The sequence below is a fragment of the Oncorhynchus kisutch genome, linkage group LG10 (genome assembly GCF_002021735.2).
Source record: "Oncorhynchus kisutch isolate 150728-3 linkage group LG10, Okis_V2, whole genome shotgun sequence".
Lineage (NCBI taxonomy): Eukaryota > Metazoa > Chordata > Actinopteri > Salmoniformes > Salmonidae > Oncorhynchus > Oncorhynchus kisutch.
The window spans coordinates 6,700,144-6,727,205 of NC_034183.2; the positions used below are offsets into that span (position 1 = coordinate 6,700,144).

Here is a 27,062-nt window from a genome sequence, read left to right on the forward strand (position 1 = left end):
GTATATTACAGTATGCAAAAACACTACAGTAATTACTAGAGTATATTACAGTATGCAAAAACACTACAGTAATTACTAGAGTATATTACAGTATGCAAAAACACTACAGTAATTACTAGAGTATATTACAGTATGCAAAAAACACTACAGTAATTACTAGAGTATATTACAGTATGCAAAAACACTACAGTAATTACTAGAGTATATTACAGTATGCAAAAACACTACAGTAATTACTAGAGTATATTACAGTATGCAAAAACACTACAGTAATTACTAGAGTATATTACAGTATGCAAAAACACTACAGTAATTACTAGAGTATATTACAGTATGCAAGAACACTACAGTAATTACTAGAGTATATTACAGTATGCAAAAACACTACAGTAATTACTAGAGTATATTACAGTATGCAAAAACACTACAGTAATTACTAGAGTATATTACAGTATGCAAGAACACTACAGTAATTACTAGAGTATATTACAGTATGCAAGAACACTACAGTAATTACTAGAGTATATTACAGTATGCAAAAACACTACAGTAATTACTAGAGTATATTACAGTATGCAAAAACACTACAGTAATTACTAGAGTATATTACAGTATGCAAAAACACTACAGTAATTACTAGAGTATATTACAGTATGCAAAAACACTACAGTAAATATTACAGTATACTCCAATCCACAAAAACAATACCTTAATTACCATAGTATATTATATACAATTTTTTCCCCACTACTTTATTTATACTATAGTTAACTGTAAATACTACAGTATTCACTGTAGTGTTTTTGTGGACTTCATTCAGTGAATTCAATGAAATAAAACAAATAAACATTTATTTAACCTTTATTTAACTTGGCAAGTCAGTTAAGAACAAATTCTTATTCACAATGACTGTCTCCCCACTGGCCAAACCCGGACGACGCTGGGCCAATTGTGCGGTGACCTATGGGACTCTCAATCACGGCCGGTTGTGATACAGCCTGGATTTGAACCAGGGTGTCTGTAGTGACAGCCTCAAGCACTGAGATGCACTGCCTTAGACCGCTGCACCACTCGGGAGCCCCAGCATATAAATATAGTAGACCTATAGTACAGTATAATATAATATTTGTTTATATGAGTTAACAAGCCAGGTATGAATATGGATTGTACGCCGTCTATAGAATCTCTTACTTACTTAGGCCCATTGCTCCTCAGTGTCCTCAGGGACCATAGACCCTCTATGACTACAGACGGCTGTTGAATGACTCATTCCTATTCCGTCCCCATTGCAAACCCACTCTTTTCTCATTGTTCTGACATTTGATGAGTCTGAATTGAATGAGTCTGAATTGAATGAGTCTGAATTGAATGAGTCTGGATTGAATGAGTCTGAATTGAATGAGTCTGAATTGAATGAGTCTGAATTGAATGAGTCTGAATTGAATGAGTTTGAATTGAATGAGTCTGAATTGAATGAGTCTGAATTGAATGAGTCTGAATTGAATGAGTCTGGATTGAATGAGTCTGTATTGAATGAGTCTGAATTGAATGAGTCTGAATTGAATGAGTCTGAATTGAATGAGTCTGAATTGAATGAGTCTGGATTTGACTTGACCCAATGTTTCGCCCACAGACGTCATTGTTTATTGAACTGTCCCCTTTTTTTTGACCGGGTTTTTATCCAGGCTGGATTATATTGGGGATTTCAGTTCACCAACAATAAGGTTCTTTATCTCAATGTAAGGTCACAGGCCGTCTCCCAAACCGCACCCTATTCTCTCTACAGTGCACTACTTTACACCAGATTCCCTGGTCAAAAATAGTGCACTAACTAAAAGGGTGCCATTTGGAACAATAACCACGTTCATACCGTTACAGCCACGGTGCCACATTGCATCGCGTTGATATTTGGACTGTGTGGATCACAGATGGCCATTGTCCCTGCTGGTAGCAGCTCCTCTGCTGCTGTGAGGCTTCATTTACTGGTGAATGGTATTCCAACTATGTCTGTCTCGAGGCCAAGAGGCCAACCCATGGATATAAATAAATAAATAATAATAATATATAAATAAATAAAAGGACTACTCCTTGTATTGTCCATGCTAAAACGGGTTCTATCCATCTAGACTCCAGTGTTTATCTCTATGGGTCAGCCAGGGTTGATGTGGTTCAGGTTCACCCACTGTACTGGGAGATGAGAGCCCTCCAGTTCAATCCAACAGGCTTGATAAATAGTCCATAGGATTAGAAAAGATGCTTGATAATGCTATTATTGTTGCCATGGCGCTAACGGCGCTTATAAATGTAATAACCCTCCCCGTTTACATAAAATATGATTTTCTTATGTGGCTAAATAAATACCGTACCTCAAACAGACAAAAAGCACCTTGAGCGAATGAAGTCTATTGACAAGTACAGATTGGTTGAGGTAGCATTGGTGCCCTTGGGATCTGTGGTTACTTGGCAACCTCCAACCAGGATTCACACGTCTGAGAACGAGGATGCTGTGGAAGGAGGAACTGGACTGTGGTTCGAGATGTGCTGACAATCCGCTGTAGAAAGACCCTCTACTGGTGGCGCAGCTTCTGAATGGACAACTGGATCACAACTGGAGAATAGGACAGGTTCTGTATGTTAGCCCGGTTTTCTCCGGACATGGACCAGTGTTCAGCGTCTGAAATAAACCTTTTGGTCCGATTTAGTGCCATCCTACTGACAGATAACTGAAATATACAGTGAACGTCAGAGCACTGATCATAACATGAACATCACAAAACAAAGAAGGATGTGTACGAGGAGAAAAATATCGACCAAAATTACCATTCAGTGTCTATCTATCTGGAAGCACGCTTTCCCCTTAGAAAATATGTTCTACCGTGCAAAATGTGAATACCCAGCATTCTCTGACTGCCTTTTGTACGATAGACAGTGTTTCTTTCAACCATACGTGAGAGTTGCTGAGCAACCAAGGACAAGTAACAAACAGAGGCAAGAGTCTTGATTCTTCTTTGTCCATGGCTGTTTATATTAGAATCCCAAGAATGCACCTCTTAGATTCTAGAGCGTTGGATGGAATGGAACGTCTGTTACTGTGTTTTTTATATGTGAGCTTCCTGCTAGACAATTCCAGCAGTTCAATAGGTGTGACCCTCAACCTCTCACTCTAGGTTCTCAGCACAGCGCTCTGCCTTCACTGAGAGAGATGGTTTAATTAAAATTCCTGCAGAGTGGTAACGCCCTCTCCCTTTCTCACCCTCTCTCTTGCTTTCCCCCTCTCCCTCTCTCTCTCTCTCTTGCTCTCCCCCTCTCTCTCTCCCCCTCCCCCTCTCGTTCTCTCTCTCCACTCTGCCTCTTCTCTAATAAAATGCATTGCTGACAGGTCAGAAATATCCTCCTTTGCCAGGAGAGAAATTAGTTTTCCGCCCACAGTCATCTGAAGACAAAATAAAAAGTGTTGTGGTGCATTGGAATCATGTCCTTCAGGAGAAAAGCCAAGGGTGTAGGCTTATACAAAGCTGGTCCCTCATCCTCCAGCTAAAAAGCCAAGGGTGTAGGCTTATACAAAGCTGGTCCCTCATCCTCCAGCTAAAAAGCCAAGGGTGTAGGCTTATACAAAGCTGGTCCCTCATCCTCCAGCTAAAAAGCCAAGGATGTAGGCTGAGTGTAGTGTACAGTATATAGAAGAATGAATACCCTGTCCCTTGGCCTTCCACAAGCAGTCTGTTGAGACTGACCTTCTCAGCCCTTCTCAGTAAATTAATGTGTTGTACCTTTACTGATGGGACGGACCAGTCCGAAACTTTGAGATCACAGGAGGCCACCAGGCCACCCCCAGGCTCCCCTCTCTCTGCTGGGTGACAGATCTAGCTGGGGTCCCCCTGTCTCCCAGCCCCATAGATTCATTATTGAAAAGGCCTCTGTACCAAAAGCCCATTATATCCCCTAGTCACAGAGCCTTGGGGACAATACTGTCATGATTGGAACCACTGCCCTGCCAATGGACTGTTGATTGATTCTGTTAAATGTTTGATGTTATTATATTATGCTGCTGGAGGCTTGACAGAGAGCAAACTACATGCACTATCAATCAAATGTATTTATAAAGCCCTTGTTACATCAACCATTTCCACAAAGTGCTATACAGAAACCCAGCCGAAAACCCCAAACAGCAAGAGGGTTTAATTACAATTTCTCCAGAGTAGTAACTCCCTCTCTCTTGCTCTACCCCTCTCTCTCTCTCTCCCCCTTTCTCTCTCTCCCCCTCTCTCGCTCTCCCTTTCTCTCCCCTACCCTCTCTCTCCCCCTCTCTCTCTCTCTCTCTCCCTTTCGCTCCCCTCCCCCCTCTCTCCTCTCTCTCTCCCTTTCTCTCCCCTCCCCCTCTCTCCTCTCTCTCTCGCTCTCTCCTAACTCTATCTCCTCTCTCTCTCTCCCCATCTACATGAACAAAAGTATGTGGACACCTGCACATAAAACATCTCATTCCAAATTGAATGGGCATTAATATGGAGTTGGTCCCCCCCTTTTCTGCTATAACAGCATCCACTTTTCTGGGAAGGCTTTCCACTAGATTTTGGAACATTGATGCAGGGACTTGCTTCTGTTCAGCCACAAGAGTATTAGTGACGTCGGGCACTTGATTTCAGGCGATTAGTCCTGGCTCGCAGTCAACGTTCCAATTCATGCCAAAGGCATTCGATGGGGTTGAGGTCAGGGCTCTGTGCAGGCCAGTCTAGTTCTTCCACACCGATCTCAACAAACCATTCCTGTATGGACCTCGCTTTTGTGCTGAAACAAGAAAGGGCTTTCCCTAAACTGTTGCCACAAAGTTGAAAGCACAGAATCGTCTAGATTGTAATTGTATGTTGTAGCGTTAAGATTTCCCTTCACTGGAACTAAGGAGCCTGAACCATGAAAAACAAACCCTGACCATTATTCCTTCTCCGCCAAACTTTACAGTTGGCAATATGCATTTGGGCAGGTAGCATTCTCTTGGCATTCGCCAAACTCAGACTAATCTGTCGGACTGCCATGAGGTGAAGCGTGATTCATCATATCTGTAAATAGCCCATCCAACTACCTCATCCCCGTATTATTTATTGTTATTTTTTTGATCCTTTGCACCCCAGTATCTCTACTTGCACATTCATCTTCTGCACATCTATCACTCCAGTGTTTAATTGCTAAAATGTAATTACTTCGCCAATACGGCCTATTTATTGCCTTACCTCCCTAATCTTACCTCATTAGCACACACTGTTTATAGATTTTTCCCTATTGTGTTATTGACTGTACGTTTGTTTATTCCATGTGTAACTCTGTGCTGTTGTTTGTGTCTCACTGCTTAGATTTATCTTGGCCAGGTCGCAGTTGTAAATGAGAACTTGTTCTCAACTGGCCTACCTGGTTAAATAAAGGTTAAATAATCAATAAATAAATAAACTCCAGAGAATGCATTTCCACTCCTCCAGTCCAATGTTGGCAAACTTTACGCCACTCTAGCCGATGCTTGGCATTGTGCATGGTGATTTTAGGCTTGTATGCGGCTGCTCGGCCATGGAAACCCAATTCATGAAGCTCCCGACGAACAGTTCTTGTGCTGACATTGCTTCCAGAGGCAGTTTGGAACTCGGAAGTGAGTGTTTTAACCAAGGACAGACTATTTTTTACACCCTATGCGCATCAGCACTATGCGGTCCCATTCTGTGAGATTGTGTGGCCTACCATTTTGCAGCTGAGCCGTTGTTGCTCCTAGACATTTCCACTTCACAATAACAGCACTTACAGTTGACTGGGGCAGCTCTGGCAGGGCAAAAAATGTGACAAACTTACTTGTTGGAAAGGTGGCATCCTATGACGGTGCCACGGTGAAAGTCACTGAGCTCTTCAGTACGGGCCCTTCCACTGCCAATGTTTGTCTATGGAGATTGCATGGCTGTGTGCTCGATTTTATACACCCCTCAGCAACGGGTGTGGCTGAAATAGCCAAATTCACTCATTTGAAGGCGTGTCCACATACTTTTGTCTATATAGTGTATATGGGTGTGGGGAACACTCTCTTACTTTCTTCCTCTCAGACCTGATTAAGTGTCCATTGTTGTGTTTGGCCATCAGGGCCAGCAGTCAGCAACAATCAGCAGTATGCCTGCACTGGGTCAAACTGGTACTTCCTGTCAGTGACACTCTAAATGTTTAGCTTCTGATCTGTTATCTTGTTGTTTATCACACCATTCGTAGAATTGATATGACCTGGTTCCCTTGCAGTTAAAAACACATATGAGGTTATGGACAGTTTATTATTTTGTGTGTCTGGTTTTGCTATAGTAAAACAATGAACATTTGGACAAGTGGGGACATTTTTCCCGGACAAAAAGGACAAAAAGGCTATTTTAGGCTTAGGTTTTGGATAAGAATCAATTGTTTGGTTCCAACAAGGATAGTAAAAAACAAATGTTTGTGTCTGATGACAATGTATTTTGTATTTCCCTCTCTTGCCATTTATTGGTGTGGCGTAAGAGGTTGCCATGGTACCCAACCCACCCAGAAAATGTGCAATATGTAGCAGGCAGCACGAGCGAATAAACAGTTGTAATTTAAATAAACAGAATGTTGCTGTATAAAATTCAGCCCACATTACAATGTATTGGTGAACACACAGCATGTTGATTTCTAGTTTTGAGTCATTTATTAGTGAAAAGGAATCCAACAATGCCATTGTTAATGATGTGCAAATATTGTACTGAACAAAAATATGAAAAATGGAACATGCAACAAGTTCAAAGATTTTACTGAGTTACATTTCATACAAGGAAATCAGTCAATTGAAATAAATAAATTAGGCCCTAATCTATGGATTTCACATGACTGGGCAGGGGTGCAGCCGTGGGTGGGCAGAGCCCCACTGACTTGAGAGACTGGCCCACCCACATTGGAGCAAGGCCCAGCCAATCAGAATGAGTTTTTCCCAACAAGAAGGCTTTATTACAGACAGAAATACACCCTCAGTTCCATCAGCTGTCAAGGGTGGCTGGTCTCAGGCGATCCCTCAGGGAGGGCGGGGTGGGGGGGCTGGATGTGGAGACCCTGGGTTGGCGTGGTTACACATGGTCTGCGGTTGTGAGGCCTGTTGGATGAACTGCCGAATTCTCTAAAAGGATATATAATAGGAGGTTTATGGTAGAGAACTTAACATTCAATGCTCTGGTAGACATTCCTGCAGTCAGCATACCAATTTGCCCACTCCCTCAAAACTTGAGACATCTGTGGCATTGTGTTGTGTGACAAAACTGCACGTGTTAGAGTGGCCTTTTATTGTCCCCCGGCACAAGGTGCACCTGTGTAATGATCATGTTATTTGAATCCGTTTATTGATATGCCACATCTGTCAGGTGGATGGATTATCGTGACAAAGGAGAAATGTTCACTAACAGGGATGTAAACAAATAGCAATCAGTTATTCCTTGTTGATGTAAACACACTGGTGAGAAATAAGATTTTTGTGCGTATGGAATATTTCTAGAATATTTGATTTCAGCTCATGAAACATGGGACCAATACTTTACATGTTGTGTATTTTGTTCAGTGTTGTAGGACTAGCTATTAATTATCAGGTAGAACAGAAAATCAGCAGTACTCTAGACCTCCAGGATCTGATTTGAATATCCCTGTACTACACGATGAAATTATATTGTCAGCTAAAGATTATCCCAGTTTTTACACACGTTTGTTATTCGCCTTGCCTGGGATAAAGCAGGACACAGATGTTAATTTGTGAACACTGAATGGACAATAATGTAATCTTCTTCTCCTAGATGCTACACAACAAGCATGTGATGGTGCGTGTGGGAGGAGGCTGGGAGACCTTTGAGAGTTACCTTCTGAAACACGACCCATGTCGTATGCTCCAGATCTCCAGAGTGGAGGGGAAGACCTCTCCCATGTCCTCCAAGGACCTCACCCCAGACAGCTACCTGGTGGTGGCAGCACACCACCGCAGCAATGAGTAAAGATGGCCGCACCCCACCTCAGCAAGAACTAAAGATGGCCGCACCCCACCGCAGCAACAAGTAAAGATGGCCGCACCCCACCGCAGCAACGAGTAAAGATGGCCGCACCCCACCGCAGCAACAAGTAAAGATGGCCGCACACCACCCCAGCAATGAGTAAAGATGGCCGCACACCACCCCAGCAACGAGTAAAGATGGCCGCACACCACCCCAGCAACAAGTAAAGATGGCCGCACACCACCCCAGCAACAAGTAAAGATGGCCGCACACCACCCCAGCAACGAGTAAAGATGGCCGCACACCACCGCAGCAACGAGTAAAGATGGCCGCACCCCACCGCAGCAACAAGTAAAGATGGCCGCACACCACCCCAGCAAGAAGATGGCAGCAATTAAACCGCTGAAAACCCTCTCACTTGGTTGCCAACAGATTTTCTCATGGAGTTTTCATTCAATAGGGTACATTAATCTTAAGCCATCCCTTTAAATACGCTGTACCTTTAATTAGAATTTTGTCGACAGACTCACTAGAATACATGGACAGAACAGGTTCAGAATATTAGGGGTCAATGGAAGAAAACCATTTATTTCCATCTCCGTTACAGCACCAATTGGTGGATTTAAAAATACTCTGATATTGTATATTATTTAGGGTTTAAGTATTCTGAACAAAAATATAAAACGCAACATGCAACAATTTCAAAGATTTTGATGAGTTACAGTTTTATATAAGGAAATCAATCAATTGAAATAAATGCATTGGGCCCTAATCTATGGATTTCACATGCCTGGGCAGGGGCACAGCCATGGTTGGGACGGGAAGGGCATAGGCCCACCCACTTGGGAGCCAGGCCCAGCCAATCAGAATGAAAATTTCCCCCACAAAAGGGCTTTATTACAGACAGAAATACTCCTCCGCACAGCTCTGGTGGACATTCCTGCAACCAGCATGCCAATTGCAATTTATTCAGCTTCTTGATATGCCACACCAGTCAGGTGGATGGATTATCTTGGCAAAGGCGAAATGCTCACTGACAGGGATGTAAACAAATTTGTCTACAACAGTTGCGAGAAATACGATTTGTGTGTATGGAACATTTCTGGGATCTTTAATTTCAGCTCATGAAACCAACACTTTACATGTTGCATTTATATTTTTGTAAAGTGTATTTTGAACAATATATTTTGTCAAAAATAGTGATTAGATTCATCCTAAAAGTTTACATTAATTTGTTCAAACCATGAAATATTGGAAAATGAGAAATGTGTACAATAGAGGTTGAACGGTGGTCTATAAATTATACCATAATCCCCACTAATCATGGAACTGTGATGACAACGGTCCAGGCGTCGTGAACCGTACGCCAGGCTAACCTGCTACGGTGTGGTCGGAGTTCCATAATGATTCAATCTGGCTACATGTCCTACATTACTGCACAATTTGTAACACGTTAGGCTAATATGATCTACTACTGCAGGTGATCATAAGGAACAAACACAGGAATGTGACAGAGGGAGAAAAAAAGGTAAACTAACGATGTGAAGGAGTGATGCAAAAATGTAATGAAACTAACAGTGACAGTGTATGTGGTTATTACCGTGGAGAGCCTATGAAATTAGTGTGAGAATGGTGTTATTTCTATCGGGGGGAAAGAAAGATGTTTCACTTAGAACCGATCGGTTGCTCGACCTTGTTCATTGTTTCATCACGCGTAAAGGTGGAATTAAATCAAGGTTAGAATCTGTAGACTCACCTCTGCCACACCATTTATTTGATCTCCACCCCAAAGAAATATCGGGTGAATGGCATGATATTCTCATGCTTCAAATCAAGGTCAGAAAACGCGTAAGAACCGTTTATTAAAAAATAAATAAAAAAGGCAATTTACTTGTCATTTACGCGCGCTCGGGTAGGAATTCCCTCCATAATGATTTAGTTATTTGGGATGTGAGACTGTTTATAGATCATCGGTTCCCTTGACGATAGCTAACTGGTGATGGTTACCAACTACCGAAGCTCGAAATTAAGACGTTCATAATGAGGATGTGACTTCATGTATCTGATCTTGCATCTCTCCTTGATGTCGGCCACAGCAGTGATCCGTGCTTGAAGCGGAATAAAACATTTAAAAAATGCTGGTCCTCATTTAAGATGCCGGCAGCAGTTTTTAAGGTGCTGGAGTAGTTGACAGATGAGTACCACTCCAACTCATGCAGTGATTGCATCTCTGCTAGATTATGTAAACTACAAAAGACACGGTGGGCAGCAGGTTTGAGTCATCCATCACCTGACTTTAAGGTCACAAACGACTAGGGCCCTGTTTTATCATGTCACGACGTTCGTTTGGGTGCAATAAATTAACTTAATTTCTGAGAGCTATTCAACAAAAATGATGCAGGAATGCTAATCTTATGTTTCTAACTAATTATTTCAGAACATTCATGTGCTTCGAGGTGGAATGACCCATAAAATATTTTAACCATTTTACTTTGACAGAAACGTGATTTTTTGTTCTGTTAGAACAGTCTATGCAATGATTTACTTTTGTTTTGTTGCCTCTGGGATCGAGGCTGGAATATGTGGTACTAAAAGCATGTTTGTTACCTTGGGTACTTTGGTTGTCAGTGATTTCCTTTGTTGTGAGTGACTGAGTTTGTCTTGTGGAAACGTAACAATTGAATGAATGCTAGAACAGTTTAAAGGGGTTCAAAGACACCCACTGAAAGTTGGCACAGCCACTAAGGGGCTCTAGCAGACACCCATCATGGATGCACACCTAGGTTTGCCACTGAAAGTTGGCACAGCCACTAAGGGGCTCTAGCAGACACCCATCATGGATGCACACCTAGGTTTGCCACAAAGTTGGCACAGCCACTAAGAGGCTCTAGCAGACAGCCATCATGGATGCACACCTAGGTTTGCCACTGAAAGTTGGCACAGCCACTAGTAAGGGGCTCTAACAGACAGCCATCATGGATGCACACCTAGGTTTGCCACTGAAAGTTGGCACAGCCACTAAGGGGCTCTAGCAGACAGCCATCATGGATGCACACCTAGGTTTGCCACTGAAAGTTGGCACAGCCACTAGTAAGGGGCTCTAACAGACAGCCATCATGGATGCACACCTAGGTTTGCCACTGAAAGTTGGCACAGCCACTAAGGAGCTCTGACACCCATCATGGATGCACACCTAGGTTTGCCACTGACAGTTGGCACAGCCACTAAGGAGCTCTAACAGACAGCCATCATGGATGCACACCTAGGTTTGCCACTGAAAGTTGGCACAGCCACTAAGGAGCTCTAACAGACAGCCATCATGGATGCACACCTAGGTTTGCCACTGAAAGTTGGCACAGCCACTAAGGAGCTCTAGCAGACACCCATCATGGATGCACACCTAGGTTTGCCACTGAAAGTTGGCACAGCCACTAAGGAGCTCTAGCAGACACCCATCATGGACGCACACCTAGGTTTGCCACTGAAAGTTGGCACAGCCACTAAGGGGCTCTAACAGACACCCATCATGGATGCACACCTAGGTTTGCCACTGAAAGTTGGCACAGCCACTAAGGGGCTCTAACAGACACCCATCATGGATGCACACCTAGGTTTGCCACTGAAAGTTGGCACAGCCACTAAGGGGCTCTAACAGACACCCATCATGGATGCACACCTAGGTTTGCCACTGAAAGTTGGCACAGCCACTAAGGAGCTCTAACAGACACCCATCATGGATGCACACCTAGGTTTGCCACTGAAAGTTGGCACAGCCACTAAGGGGCTCTAACAGACACCCATCATGGATGCACACCTAGGTTTGCCACTGAAAGTTGGCACAGCCACTAAGGAGCTCTAGCAGACACCCATCATGGATGCACACCTAGGTTTGCCACTGAAAGTTGGCACAGCCACTAAGGGGCTCTAGCAGACACCCATCATGGATGCACACCTAGGTTTGCCACAGCCACTAAGGGGCTCTAGCAGACACCCATCATGGATGCACACCTAGGTTTGCCACTGAAAGTTGGCACAGCCACTAAGGGGCTCTAGCCGACACCCATCATGGATGCACACCTAGGTTTGCCACAAAGTTGGCACAGCCACTAAGGGGCTCTAGCAGACAGCCATCATGGATGCACACCTAGGTTTGCCACTGAAAGTTGGCACAGCCACTAGTAAGGGGCTCTAACAGACAGCCATCATGGATGCACACCTAGGTTTGCCACTGAAAGTTGGCACAGCCACTAAGGGGCTCTAGCAGACAGCCATCATGGATGCACACCTAGGTTTGCCACTGAAAGTTGGCACAGCCACTAGTAAGGGGCTCTAACAGACAGCCATCATGGATGCACACCTAGGTTTGCCACTGAAAGTTGGCACAGCCACTAAGGAGCTCTGACACCCATCATGGATGCACACCTAGGTTTGCCACTGAAAGTTGGCACAGCCACTAAGGAGCTCTAACAGACAGCCATCATGGATGCACACCTAGGTTTGCCACTGAAAGTTGGCACAGCCACTAAGGAGCTCTAGCAGACACCCATCATGGATGCACACCTAGGTTTGCCACTGAAAGTTGGCACAGCCACTAAGGAGCTCTAGCAGACACCCATCATGGACGCACACCTAGGTTTGCCACTGAAAGTTGGCACAGCCACTAAGGGGCTCTAACAGACACCCATCATGGATGCACACCTAGGTTTGCCACTGAAAGTTGGCACAGCCACTAAGGGGCTCTAACAGACACCCATCATGGATGCACACCTAGGTTTGCCACTGAAAGTTGGCACAGCCACTAAGGAGCTCTAGCAGACACCCATCATGGATGCACACCTAGGTTTGCCACTGAAAGTTGGCACAGCCACTAAGGGGCTCTAACAGACACCCATCATGGATGCACACCTAGGTTTGCCACTGAGAGTTGGCACAGCCACTAAGGAGCTCTAACAGACACCCATCATGGATGCACACCTAGGTTTGCCACTGAAAAAAAACTAACTAAAAGGAAAAACCCACAGCAATTTCAAATAGGGAGTTAGAAGACTACGGAGCAAAAACAAGCAGGGGAAACCAAAACTCAGCCTTTCAAATTCAAGTTGAACTCGCAGCTAGCTCTCAAGCTCAACTGGAGCACTGGGCCGGCCAGTCCTAAGTAGACCCTTCCCACCGAGATGGAAACCAGCACAGTTGTAACAATTGACGAAGTGACAAACTGTGCACCCAATGTGCTAAAATCCAAGGGGGAAAGAAACCCTGTAACAAGGGAACATACTAGTACAATCGCTGTAATGGGTATATTCTGAACGAGTGAGTTGAGTTTTTCCCCTAAATATGCAGCTACACTACAGAAGTCATGGCTAGAAGACATTTTAAAATGTAAATCAGTTTCCTTGACAAGTACAGGTTTACCATGTCCAGGGTCTTGTGTTATTTTGGGCCACAATTCAATAATTTAAATGCTACATTACCATGTTAAGTCCTAAATATGAATTTGTTTGAAATGTCATTTAGCAGACTTCTTAAAATAGGTGGGACATCACAGGCATAGAGCACATTTGTTCTCTAAGTAGACTCAGAGGTAGGAGGGGGGTGAAGAGGATTAAAGTGTATATATAAAAAGTGGGATATGATGGTTTCAAAAGACTGACAGGGACTCGGTCCTGGCTTCAGGGGGAAGCTGGTTCCACCATTGGGGTGCTGGGACAGAAGAGCTTGGACTAGGGGAGCTGCCCTCCTGTAGGGCCGGGAGTGCCAAGAGACAGAACAGTGCGCTCAGGTTGGTGTAGGGTTTGAGCCTAACAGTATGGAGGGCAGGTCATCTTGCTGTTCTGCACCTAAGCAACAGGGTCAGACTTATTGTATCGTTTTGATAGTTTAACCAGACAACTTTAAAAGGCATTTATTAAACCTCGCCCCGAGACAAAATTGCTAGAGCCAGCTGGTGGACATGTCCACGGTGATACTTTAGTGACCCCTACTGGTAAGTCAGTACTGCCAATGGCAACTATTACAGAGACAGCTTGCAGTGATCTGTCATAGTCACAGAACTGTGACCAAAACAGGAACTAGCAGCCAATCACATTCACACAAACTACCAGAACACATTGTAAAAACTTTATTGACTACCTTAACAGAACAAAACACCCAAGGTCTTGACACTATATATGATACTGCCGCAGACTGTAGGGTCCAGATACAGGCAGGGTGTGGATAACAGAATAGTAAACAAAATAGTATTTAAGTAATAAAACTACAACCTACATAATTAAAAACACTACTCTTATGTGCCAAAATCCTGAAGTACCCATTAAATGCCAGTTGCGCTGCCCTGTTCTGGGCCAACTAATTTGCCTGTGTCCTTTGTGGCACTTCACTATATAAACTGGACATTAGTACAGGGCCACAGTCCAAACCAAAAACACTCACTTTATGCACTTGGGGGGAATAACAGCACCATGTTGGCAGGCGGTGCAAATTATTAGCCAAGCAAGGGAAGCTCGCAACATAAGCCCCCTGTGCCCTCGCTTTAGTGGTCAATTTACAAGTGAATGTAAAACAAAACGTAAATAAGTCCTAAATTGCACTACTAATGCACATGACAGCACAAACATCTCATAAATTACTATTTGGTTAGCTTTTGGAAATTGTATTACTACATTTATCTTCAGAAGTTCCAGCTAGACAGGCTAACAGTAGGTAACTAATTTGCTAAGATATTTAGAAATGCAATCATAATTGACTGTAGCACATAACACCCACAAGCTACCGGTGGCTAATAAGACAATCGCAGGACGAGCGACGGATTTCCAGGTAAGGGCAGCCATTTAAAAAATCCTTCCTGGCCCTGCAAGCGTACACTCATCAGGCAGCATTATAGGGTATCAGAAGTGTCCACTTAATGAGGGCTGAAGGGGGTAGGGCGCATTTTAAGTGTTTGGACTGCAGCCCAGGTGTGCTAAAACTAGGGCCTAAACAAATGATTATCAAGAAACCAGAGCAGCGTTACAGACAGACCTCACACCCCCCCCCCCCCCCACAGCTACTGTTAAATCATCAAATGTACCATTTCAGTTTATAATCCAGGGTTAAACCAGTCTAGTCTCTTGAACTTGGTCAATCTCCAGATTCACTACAAGACTTAATGCTTTGGCCCACATACAATGCTTAGTTTGATACATAGCACATGTATTGGATAACACCAGCTGTGGGTAGTAACCACCCCTTCAACATGATGGAAGTCAATCAGCACCCTTCTGGTTCTGAAACGCAACAGAAACCACAGGATGGGCAGCCATTGTGGTGGGAAGCCCCTCCCATCTATGGAACCTGAAACAGAGGAACACTTGAGGTCAGCGTAGAGCCAAAACATCACCTAGGCTACAGTAACACATGTATAGTTAATACCAGAGCCTCAGAGTTGAGTTAGAATCAGAGGCTGTTACCAGCTCTCATACGAGGTGTCAGAAAAGTTATTTTAGTTTTGTCATCACTGGCTCACTGCTACTATACACCAACAATCACTAGAAGACAAAGTAGTGTGAGCAGTACGAGGGGTTCTTTACCAGAGGGCTGAGGGATAGTGGATCACTGCAGGTCACATGGTCTCAGATTGACCAACCAGATTGCGGCATTGAGAGTCTGGTGGGAGAAATCGGACCAATCATGTCAGTGGTGCTAACTGGTGAGGGTCCAAAAAGACAATTAGCACAGAAACATGAAATATGTACATATTTTTCAGCTAGACCAACAATGAAAGATTTAGAGTGCTTCTATCAAGGGTCAGTAGTATTTATGTTAGCCAGCCAACTAATTGGAGCATTTAAATAAAAAAAATCACGTCTTTCTCAGAGTCACTAATATCGATCATTATCATTCAGTAGCAGAACTGGACAAAGTTATCTTCATAGAAAGACCAGCACAAACAGTCATAAAAGACACCAGAAACCTTAGGTTAAGACCACCGGCTCATTGCAACAATAAACCAACGATCACTGGCTCACAAGTGTCATAGTGTGCAAGTGGAGAGCCCGGTTTACCTGAGGGATGGGGTGGAGGGCGGTCCAATGCAGGTCACATGGTCTCAGACTGACAGACTCCTGGCAGGTTGAAGGTTATAAAAAAAAATATCAGTAGAATACCTCACCAGTAATACTGCAACAGTCAGATTTATTTAACTAGGGAAGTCACTTAAGAATAAATGTTTATTTACAGTGACTGCCTAACCCTAACCTTGTGCACAGCCCTATGGGACTATGGGTTGTGATACAGCCTGGAATTGAACCAGGGCACTTGGGAGCCCAATACTACAATCAGAGCCTCAGAGTGGAGTTAGAATCAAAGGCTGTTACCAGCTCTCATACGAGGTGTCAGAAAAGTTATTTTAGTTTTGTCATCACTGGCTCTGCTCCTTAAACCTGACCAGTCAGATTGATTAACATTGGGAAATGAGACTCACCTGACGACGTGAAGGCAGCTTCACATCACGGACTTCGTACAGCCGCCTCTACAGGCCACAACAGCTAGTCAGCCATGTGGTGCAATCTGAACCCCTGTTACTGAAGAGACAAATGGTCGATTAGTTCAACTGTATGAGTAACGTGATTCAAGGTAATTAAGGCGTTGGCTCGGTTCTATTAAGGCCGGGCCGAGTAGCTAACTAATAAGCGTTGTAAAAAATAAAAAATAAACAGGTCTTTCTCAGAGTCACTAATATCGATCACCATCATTCAGTAGCAGAACTGGACAAAGTTATCTTCACAGAAAGACCCAATATTATAGTTCTTTTAAAAAATTACGCATCATCGACCCACGTGGTGTTAGCTACTGTTAAGTAACGTTAGCTTAAAACAGGTTAGCATGTAATTTACTTTTAAAACATTAGCTAGTTAAGGTAGCAACCTACCTAACTATGCTTATACCACTAAATTAATCCTCGAAATAAAACCGGGAGAAAAATCGCTGGCCAAGTTCATTCGTAACCCAAAATAGCTAAAGCAAACGAGGTGCAGCATAAATTAAGACCTAACTAGGTCTCAACAAGTCTGCAAATGATTACTCACCAAAGGGATCGAGTCATTTTATTGCGGATGCATGGTGTTCGCTGTGCGGCTGCCAAAGACAACTTAGTTTTATAATGATAGCCATAACTCTCCACGGTGGATTTGTGACGTTTACCACGCCGTGTCTTTGGTAGTGAAAGACTGAATGAGCTAAGAGCGGGGTATTTATAAGGCTTTTCCTGTCTGGGGTGGACCCCACCGGATAATCAGCCAATTATTCGTCTGTAGTTCTGAGCTACAGAGGCTCCCGTAGATTACACAAGAATTGTCTGTACTTCAATGACTACAAATCCCACGAAAATTTTTTATGGCGAGCAATTTCAAATTCTGTTATCATCATGTCTAGTTCAGACGGTATTTACAGTGAAAGGTTTGTCCCTGACCATTTCTTATGCTTTATTGATGAAATAGTTCCATTCCATTCAAATGGAAGTCAACAATTAAATAATTATGAATTCCTACTAAAGTCTTACCTAAAGATATCCACTATAAACACATTGGGATCCATTACTGACCGCAGCACTGCTGAACACAAAGCACTGTAACCTGATAAGTGATCGTCACAGGATGTATTTTATGTTCCAAGATGGATGCAATGTAACGGATCCATTTTTACCAAAAACCCACAGAGATAATGTCTGTCCCTCAAAATGACAAGAGCACTTAACTGAGTGAATCAAGTAAGGCTATAGGGAGGAAAATAACAAGTACAAACCAAGGCAAATTTGTGTCCAAAATTTGTGGGATCTTTTATTTCGGCTCATGAAACATGGGACCAGCACTTTACATGTCGCGTTTATATTTATGTTCATGTATACTTGACATAGCACAGTCCTAATGTATATAATATATCATATTGTCTATAATATATCATATGGTCTACACATTCTACCACAATAAGTTATTATTCTTAAATCAACTTTGATTTGATTCTCCCGGTAGGCTCCACTCTGTCTCAGTAAACTCCATTAATAAGAAGGCAGGGAGAGTGGCTGGCTGCTGAGACTGACTGGCCAGTGGCTGTATCCAGTGTGATACTTAGCAGATACTTTCATCCTAAGTGATTTTTTATGGTACAGTGAGTGCATACAAAGGTATGTGTATAGGGTCCCGGTGGGTAATGAACCCACAACCTCACCACACGCTAATCTAAGTCACAAAGGACCACCATGTGTAGGTTATATAGGGCTGGTTTCCCAAACACAAATGAAAGCCTAGTCCTGGACTGAAAAGCACTTTCAATGGAGATTCTCCAGGACTAGGCTTAATCTGTGTCCGGGAAACCAACCCTTAGTGTAACAGTGTAGGCCCAGGCTATATGGGTGTCGTGAACACTTGTCAAAACCAGTCATACCTCTTTCTGTCTCTTCTCAGCTGCCTCTGCTAGCTGACGTCTCCTCGTCTCCTGGGAAGGAAGCAGAACATGATGTTGAGTGTTTCAATCATAGAATTACAAAGCTAAGGGATTTATAGGATATCTGTGGTTTCACTACCGGTCAAAAGTTTGGACACCTACTCATACATGGGTATTTCTTAATTTTAAAAAACTATTTTCTACATTGTAGAATAATAGTGAAGACATCAAAACTATAAAAGAACACATATGGAATCATGTACTAACCAAAAAACAGAGGCAGTAGGATGGTTTGTAATGCTTCGTGCTGGTAGAAAGCCATCTTTACTTCTTGCTGAAGTGGGGTGCGGCCATCTTTACTTCTTGCTGAAGTGGGGTGCGGCCATCTTTACTTCTTGCTGAAGTGGGGTGCGGCCATCTTTACTTCTTGCTGAAGTGGGGTGCGGCCATCTTTACTTCTTGCTGAAGTGGGGTGCGGCCATCTTTACTTCTTGCTGAAGTGGGGTGCGGCCATCTTTACTTCTTGCTGAAGTGGGGTGCGGCCATCTTTACTTCTTGCTGAAGTGGGGTGCGGCCATCTTTACTTCTTGCTGAAGTGGGGTGCGGCCATCTTTACTTCTTGCTGAAGTGGGGTGCGGCCATCTTTACTTCTTGCTGAAGTGGGGTGCGGCCATCTTTACTTCTTGCTGAAGTGGGGTGCGGCCATCTTTACTTCTTGCTGAAGTGGGGTGCGGCCATCTTTACTTCTTGCTGAAGTGGGGTGCGGCCATCTTTACTTCTTGCTGAAGTGGGGTGCGGCCATCTTTACTTCTTGCTGAAGTGGGGTGCGGCCATCTTTACTTCTTGCTGCGGTGGTGTGCGGCCATCTTTACTTGTTGCTGCGGTGGTGTGCTGCCACCACCAGGTAGCTGTCTGGGGTGAGGTCCTTGGAGGACATGGGAGAGGTCTTCCCCTCCACTCTGGAGATCTGGAGCATCCGACATGGGTCGTGTTTCAGAAGGTAACTCTCAAAGGTCTCCCAGCCTCCTCCCACACGCACCATCACATGCTTGTTGTGTAGCATCTAGGAGAAGAAGATTACATTATTGTCCATTCAGTGTTCACAAAATTAACATCTGTGTCCTGCTTTATCCCAGGCAAGGCGAATAACAAACGTGTGTAAAAACTGGGATAATCTTTAGCTTTCAATATAATTTCATGGTGTAGTACAGGGATATTCAAATCAGATCCTGGAGGTCTAGAGTACTGCTGATTTTCTGTTCTACCTGATAATTAATAGCACCCACTTGGTGTCCCAGGTCTAAATCAGACCTTGATTAGAGGGAAAGAATACAAAATAACAATGGAACTGGCTTTGAGGTTCAGATTTCTGCTGATTTTCTGTTCTACCTGATAATTAACCAGTTAAACGTAACAAAAATGTAATCGAAAATGTATCGGGACAGCAGCAAATCAAATCTCTGTGAGCGATGAAGCCTTTAGAGAGACATAGATGAGTTGCCTCAACAGTTTCCTGTTTTGGTCAAGCTGTCGACAAGGACATTGAGTGAGAAAGGAACTGCCCTGTTCCATCATTACACTCAAGCTGCTGGTAAAATGACCATTTCAGCAAATTGCTGCTGTTGCCATCTGCTGCATTCTGAAGGAGATTGGGCATCGATAGTAATTCATTTAAAACTCCTGATTATACTGTGTGATGATTTTCCACTTTGCTCATCAATCAATCAGCTAAATGTACTGTTTCACTAATCATTCAGCTTAATGTACTGTCTCTACATGCTCACCAGTCAGTCAGCTTAATGTACTGTCTCTACCTGCTCACCAATCAATCAGCTTAAATGTACTGTCGCTACCTTCTCAAGGCACAACGGAGTAGTCCGTACGGCCCAGTACATGCCTGCCATCCAGGACCTCTACACCATGCGGTGTCAGAGGAAGGCCCTAAAAATTGTCAAAGACTCCAGCCACCCCAGTCAGACTGTTCTCTCTACTACCGCATGGCAAGTGGTACCGGAGCACCAAGTCCAAAAGGCTTCTTAACAGCTTCTACCCCCAAGCCATAAGACTCCTGAACAGGTAACCAATGGTTACCCGGACTATTTGCATTGTGTGGACCCCCCAACCCCTATTTTACGCTGCTGCGACTCTCTGTTTATCACAGATGCATAGTCACTTTAACTATACATTCATGTACGTACTACCTCAATTGGGCCGACCAGCCAGTGCTCCCGCACAGTGGCTTACCGGACTATCTGCATTGTGGCCCACCCACCACCCGCCAACACCTCTTTTACGCTATGGCTACTCTCTGTTCATCGTATATGCAGTCACTTTAACCATATCTACATGTACATACTACCTCAATCAGCCTGACTAACCAGTGTCTGTATGTAGCCTCGCTACTTTTATAGACACCGCGTCTCACAGCGGTTGGAACAAAGGACAGATTTCCACCGGTCCAATGTCCACTGCTCGTGTTTCTTGGCCCAAGCAAGTCTCTTCTTCTTATTGGTGTCCTTTAGTAGTGGTTTTCTTTGCAGCAATTCGACCATGGAGGCCTGAATCACACAGTCTCCTCTGAACAGTTGATGTTGAGATGTGTCTGTTACTTGAACTCCGTGAAGCATTTATTTGGGCTGCAATTTCTGAGGCTGGTAACTCTAATGAACTTATCAAAGTTCTTGAAATGTTCCGTATTGACTGACCTTCATGTCTTGAAGTAATGATGGACTGTAGTTTCTCTTAGCTTATTTGATCTTTTCTTGCCATAATATGGTCTTTTACCAAATAGGGCTGTTCTGTATACCCCCCTATGTTGTCACAACACAACTGATTGGCTCAAACGCATTAAGTAAAGAAATTCCACAAATTAACTTTTAACAAGGCACACCTGTTAATTGAAATGCATACCAGGTGACAACTTCATGAAGCTGGTTGAGAGAATGCCCAGAGTGTGCCTTAAAAACTCTACAATGTACAATAGTTTTAAAAAATAAAACACCTTATATGAGTAGGTTTCCAAACTTTTGGCAGGTAGTGTATATTAACATTCACACCTCATATCCAAATCTAAGCAACATTGATTTACACACATATTTAGATAGTTTACAATTTGGATATAAAGTGTGAAAATGCTAATATAGGGTACAACACATAGGTCATAATACAGCCTTCTTTCACCTGGAGTGGCGTGACCCACATACCGCTACGGATCCCACCCCAACGAGAATATAGTATCCGTTTTCTGACTAGTATCGAGCTGCGGCTTGGTAGTATTGTTTCATGTAATGTATTGTGAGTGAATTTTATTAGATTCTTAAGCTTTTCGGTTTGTGTGAGTGCAAGTAGAAGGAATATTAACTCACCCTACTTGCTGTGAAATGCCAATGACATCCTCTTTCATGTTGCCTTTCCCTAAAGTAGATCACTGTCAAACAGTACACACTTTCAATTTCTTGTCCTAGGCTACTTGGCTAAGTACTTACACCAGGCCAGCTAGTAAACATTATCATGACAGATCTAGCTACACGTTGAATTTCCATAGGCTCGGGTCTCTCGGGACTAGATCGAGGTCACCGTTATAAATCGTTGACCAGTACAGCAAATTCAGTTAAACCACAAATCCTTTCGCTTTGACCAAAGCGCTACACCATAATGGTAATCAACTAAGTTAATATGGCACTATAGCATTTACAAGTCACAAATGTTATGAACAGCCATGCATAAAAGGTGTTTAAATATTTCTCTGTAAGAAAAAAAGAATTCCTACAATGCACCAGTTCTTTCCAGCTCTATTCTGTTTGAAGCGAAGACTAAAGGATTAGACTCATTTAGAACGTAGTCTTTGATCGGAACGTCATTAGGATTGATTCTTAGAACACATCCATTGTGTGAAGTCTATTTTAACCACTGACAAGTGTTCATGTAACATTCCTAGGCAAATCGCTAGAGCCGGCTGGCGAACATACGATCGAGTTACTTTACATATCCCCATTGATAAATCAGTACTGCGAATGGCTACTATTAGAGACAGCATGGATAGCAGTGATGGATCATACAGGCGGAGTTGAATTAGAACTATGAACCAACTAGAAACTAATCCAGTATCAATGTCATTCACACAAAGTTCTAGAACACGTTATAAAACTTTATTGACATCATAAAAATATTACAACTAAACACCAGTCTCCACACCGGAGATCAACCATACTGTTGCCGACACCAGTTGTAGGGTACACTTAAAATACGTATTTTTTTAATGAAGTAGGCAAGTCCGTTAAGAACAAATTCATATTTACAATGACAGCCTACACAGGCCAAACCCGGACGACGCCCAAAGGGATTTCCGATCATGGACTGTTGTGACAAACCAGGGTGTCTGTAGTGAGGTCTCCAGCACCTTAAGACAGGTGCGCCACTCGGCAGTTTATAGGTAGGGCAAGCAGAGGGAGGGGTGACGAGTACATTGTAACTTTAGGCTTTTGACAACTGGGCTCTATTGTCTACTTCGAGTCAAGATGACCTCAATACCATTCATGTCTCTGCATCTAGTTTGAAATGAAGTAGCTAACTGGCACAATTGTAAGTCAGCGTTAGCGAAATGAAGAGGTCTGTGGTATCCGCTAACGCTTTAAGCAATAGCTGGCTACTTCCTTTAAACTGGATACAGACCAAACTGATATCCATGACGTCAGACTGGAGAAGTAAATAAAAGGCCCCACTAAAAAAGACTGAAGTATCCCTTTAAGGGCCAGCAGTACTTCCCCTTTAAGGGCCAACTAATTTGCCTGTCCTTTGTGGCACTTTAAGATATATAGCTGGGCAGTAATTCAGGTGTGATAAAACTAGCCCGGTAGTAATTGTTTTGTGGATCGGAACGCAGGGCTTTATCGCAGACAGCGCCCCCCCCCCCTCTTAGCTACCTTTACACCTTCCCAGTTTAACAATCTAGGGACACCAAGAAATTGGCACAACTTGCTAAATTGCAACATTGATATCATTATAGGTTATCAGAAGTGTCCACTTAATGAGGGCTGGAGGGGGTAGGGTGCGTCTTAAGTGTCTCGACTGTATCCCAGGTGTGCTAAAACTAGGGCCTAAACGAATTGATTATCAAGAAACCAGAGCAGCGTTACAGACAGACCCCCCCCCCCCCAGCTACTGTTAAATCAAATGTACCATTTCAGTGTACAATCCAGGGTTAAACCAAACAGTCTAGTCTCTTGACCTTGGCTAATCTCCACATTCACGACAAGACTTAATGATTTGGCCCACAGAATGCTTGGTTTGCTACATAGTGCATATATTGGATAACACCAGCGGTGGGCAGTAATCTCCCCTTGACATGTTGGGAGTATGTGGGAAGCCCTTCCCATCTATGGAACCTGAAACAGAGGAACACTTGAGGTCAGCGTAGAGCCAAAACATCACCTAGGCTACAGTAACACATGTATAGTTAATACCAGAGCCTCAGAGTTGAGTTAGAATCAGAGGCTGTTACCAGCTCTCATACGAGGTGTCAGAAAAGTTATTTTAGTTTTGTCATCACTGGCTCACTGCTACTATACACCAACAATCACTAGAAGACAAAGTAGTGTGAGCAGTACGAGGGGTTCTTTACCAGAGGGCTGAGGGATAGTGGATCACTGCAGGTCACATGGTCTCAGATTGACCAACCAGACTGCAGCACTGAGCACCCAACTCCTGGTGGGAGAAAGGTTGAGAAAGATGAATACCTCACCAGTAATACCACTGTAAGTCACAGAATACCCTACTGTCACAGATGGTAACTAACAAGAGCCTCAGAGTAGAGTTAGAATCAAAGGCTGTTACCAGCTCTCATACGAGGTGTCAGAAAAGTTATTTTAGTTTTGTAATCACTGGCTCACTGCTACTATACACCAACAATCACTAGAAGACAAAGTAGTGTCTGAGCAGTACGAGGGGTTCTTTACCAGAGGGCTGAGGGATGGTGGATCACTGCAGGTCACATGGTCTCAGATTGACCAACCAGACTGCAGCACTGAGCACCCAACTCCTGGTGGGAGAAAGGTTGAGAAAGATGAATACCTCACCAGTAATACCACTGTAAGTCACAGAATACCCTACTGTCACAGATGGTAACTAACAAGAGCCTCAGAGTGGAGTTAGAATCAAAGGCTGTTACCAGCTCTCATACGAGGTGTCAGAAAAGTTATTTTAGTTTTGTCATCACTGGCTCTGCTCCTTAAACCTGACCAGTCAGATTGATTAACATTGGGAAATTAGACTCACCTGACGACAGCATCATATCACGGACTCCCTACAGCCGCCTCTGTAGACCGAAAATCACCCTCATTACAGATCCCCTGAAATACAACACCTGTTACTGACACGACAAATGGTAGTTTGAGACACTTAAATGTATCATGCAGTTGTTAAAAGTTTTAAGGCCGGGCCAACTAGCTAACTGGTTAACTAATACGAGTTATAAAAACCCAGGTCTTTCTCAGAGTCACTAATATCAATCACCATCATTCAGTAGCAGAACTGGACAAAGTTATCTTCATAGAAAGACCAAAGATAATTAAAACCTTGTGCTATGTAGAAGAAAAAGTCTTTACATTAGCGCACTATGGACCCACGTGGCACTAGCTATGGTAATGTTAATTACCGTTAAAACCTTTAACTTCGAAGTTTAGTTTATACCGGTTGGCATGTAATTTACTTTAAACATTAGCTAGTTAACATAGGTAACGTATTCTTCCACGAAATTATTAATTGGAAGAGTCGTAAGCCAAAATAGCTAACGTTAGCCATCTTGAAGCAAACTATGTGCAGCGAAAATAAATGACAAAACTAGGCTCAACAAGTCTGCAAATGATTACTCACCAAAGGTAGCTTATCATTTTATGACGGATGTATTGTATTTTCTGTCCGGATGCCAAATATAACCTAGTTTTATAATGATGATAGCCATAATGCTCCCCGACAGACGTCTTAACTCGGTGAAAGAGCGAACAAGGGAAGAGCTGACTATTTATAGGGCTGTTTTCCTGTCTGGCTTGTACGCCGGATAATCAGCCAATTATTCATCTGTAGTTCTGAGCTACAGAGGCTCCCGTAGGTCAGACAGAACGATCTGTACTACAAGGACTACAAATCCCACGAATATTTATTTTATGGCGAGCAACTTTAAAAACTGTCATCATCATGTCTAGCTCAAACGGTATGTTTATTTTATTTATCCGTTATTTTACCAGGTAAATTGACTGAGAACATGTTCTCATTTGCAGCAACGACCTGGGGAATAGTTACAGGGGAGAGGAGGGGGATTAATGAGCCAATTGTAAACTGGGGATTATTAGGTGACCATGATGGTTTGAGGGCCAGATTGGGAATTTAGCCAGGACACCGGGGTTAACACCCCTACTCTTACAATAAGTGCCATGGGATCTTTAATGACCTCAGAGAGTCAGGACACCCGTTTAACATCCCATCCGAAAGACGGCACCCTACACAGGGCAGTGTCCCCAATCACTGCCCTGGGTCATTGGGATATTTTTAAGACCAGAGGAAAGAGTGCCTCCTACTGGCCCTCCAACACCACTTCCAGTAGCATCTGGTTTACCATCCAGGGACTGACCAGGACCAACCCTGCTTAGCTTCAGAAGCAAGCCAGCAGTGGTATGCTGCGTACAGTGAAGGGTTTGTCCCTGACCATTTCTTATGCTTTTTTAAAATAATTTTTTTACCAAAGAGATGACTTCCATTTGAATGGAAGTCAACAATGAAATATGTTTTTAATGATAATGCTGAATTCCTACCTAACGATAACCATCATAAACACATTGGGATCCAGTACTGACCCATAGAGCTTATTAGCAGTACAGCTAAAAACTATTTATTTTATTTTATTTTATTTATTTAACCTTTATTTAATCAGGTATGCTAGTTGAGAACAAGTTTTCATTTACAACTGCGACCTGGCCAAGATGAAGCAAAGCAGTGCAACACAAACAACACAGTTACACATGGAATAAACAAACATACAGTCAATAATACAATAGAAGAGTCTATATACAGTGTGTGTAAATGAGGTAGGATAACGGAGTTAAGGCAAAAGATAGTGGCAAAGTAATTACAATATAGCAATTAAACAATGGAGTGATAGATGCAGAGAAGATGAGTGTGCAAGTAGAGATACTGGGGTGCAAAGGAGCAAAATAAATAACAGTATGGGGATGAGGTAGTTGGATGGGGTATGTACAGATGGGCTATGTACAGGTGCAGTGATCTGTGAGCTGCTCTGACAGCTGGTGCTTAAAGTTAGTGAGGGAGATATGAGTCTCCAGCTTCAGTGATTTTTGCAGTTTGTTGCAGTCATTGGCAGCAGAGAACTGGAAGGAAAGGCAGCCAAAGTAGGAATTGGCTTTGGGGGTGACCAGTGACATATACCTGCTGAAGCACGTGCTACGGGTGGGTGCTGCTATGGTGACCAGTGAGCTGAGATAAGGCGGGGCTTTACTTAGCAAAGACTTGTAGATGACCTGGAGCCAGTGGGTTTGACGACGAGTATGAAGTGAGGGCCAGCCAACGAAAGCGTACAGGTCGCAGTGGTGGGTAGTGTATGGGGCTTTGGTGACAAAACAGATGGCACTGTGATAG

At 43.3% G+C, this 27,062-nt stretch overlaps 1 protein-coding gene, 2 long non-coding RNA genes and 8 other non-coding genes across 13 annotated transcripts in view; 1 reads left to right on the forward strand and 10 right to left on the reverse strand.

Moving 5' to 3' along the window:
- LOC109897668 (growth arrest-specific protein 2-like) overlaps positions 1–10,611 on the forward strand; it is a 55,964-nt gene extending 45,353 nt beyond the window's left edge. For both annotated transcript variants that reach the window (XM_031832959.1, XM_031832958.1), the window contains exon 8: positions 7,809–10,611. In XM_031832959.1, the coding sequence (XP_031688819.1) occupies positions 7,809–8,003 (195 nt within the window). In that variant the 3' untranslated portion in view covers positions 8,004–10,611. The remainder of the gene's footprint in view (positions 1–7,808) is intronic.
- Positions 10,612–14,103: 3,492 nt separating this feature from the next.
- LOC109897672 (uncharacterized) lies at positions 14,104–17,202 on the reverse strand. 2 transcript variants are annotated; one of them, XR_002256262.2, is made up of 5 exons: positions 17,063–17,202; positions 16,459–16,558; positions 16,040–16,099; positions 15,566–15,641; positions 14,104–15,329 (listed from the first exon to the last, which is right to left on the reverse strand). It is a non-coding gene; the product is annotated as an uncharacterized LOC109897672 (long non-coding RNA). The 2 variants fall into 2 exon arrangements; XR_004211146.1 differs by lacking the exon at positions 17,063–17,202 and adding an exon at positions 16,906–17,040.
- Positions 15,410–15,498, reverse strand: LOC116376031 (small nucleolar RNA SNORD60). Its single transcript, XR_004211428.1, has one exon. It is a non-coding gene; the product is annotated as a small nucleolar RNA SNORD60 (small nucleolar RNA).
- Positions 15,844–15,913, reverse strand: LOC116376028 (small nucleolar RNA SNORD38). The gene has a single exon (XR_004211425.1). It is a non-coding gene; the product is annotated as a small nucleolar RNA SNORD38 (small nucleolar RNA).
- LOC116376033 (small nucleolar RNA SNORD60) lies at positions 16,316–16,404 on the reverse strand. The gene has a single exon (XR_004211430.1). It is a non-coding gene; the product is annotated as a small nucleolar RNA SNORD60 (small nucleolar RNA).
- On the reverse strand, positions 16,697–16,766 carry LOC116376026 (small nucleolar RNA SNORD38). Its single transcript, XR_004211423.1, has one exon. It is a non-coding gene; the product is annotated as a small nucleolar RNA SNORD38 (small nucleolar RNA).
- Positions 17,203–22,542: 5,340 nt separating the features above from the next.
- Positions 22,543–25,484, reverse strand: LOC109897671 (uncharacterized). The gene is made up of 5 exons (XR_002256260.2): positions 25,287–25,484; positions 24,690–24,763; positions 24,371–24,453; positions 24,037–24,119; positions 22,543–23,800 (listed from the first exon to the last, which is right to left on the reverse strand). It is a non-coding gene; the product is annotated as an uncharacterized LOC109897671 (long non-coding RNA).
- LOC116376032 (small nucleolar RNA SNORD60) lies at positions 23,881–23,969 on the reverse strand. The gene has a single exon (XR_004211429.1). It is a non-coding gene; the product is annotated as a small nucleolar RNA SNORD60 (small nucleolar RNA).
- LOC116376036 (small nucleolar RNA SNORD60) lies at positions 24,213–24,301 on the reverse strand. The gene has a single exon (XR_004211432.1). It is a non-coding gene; the product is annotated as a small nucleolar RNA SNORD60 (small nucleolar RNA).
- Positions 24,547–24,635, reverse strand: LOC116376034 (small nucleolar RNA SNORD60). The gene has a single exon (XR_004211431.1). It is a non-coding gene; the product is annotated as a small nucleolar RNA SNORD60 (small nucleolar RNA).
- Positions 24,900–24,969, reverse strand: LOC116376027 (small nucleolar RNA SNORD38). Its single transcript, XR_004211424.1, has one exon. It is a non-coding gene; the product is annotated as a small nucleolar RNA SNORD38 (small nucleolar RNA).
- Positions 25,485–27,062: the final 1,578 nt, after the last annotated feature.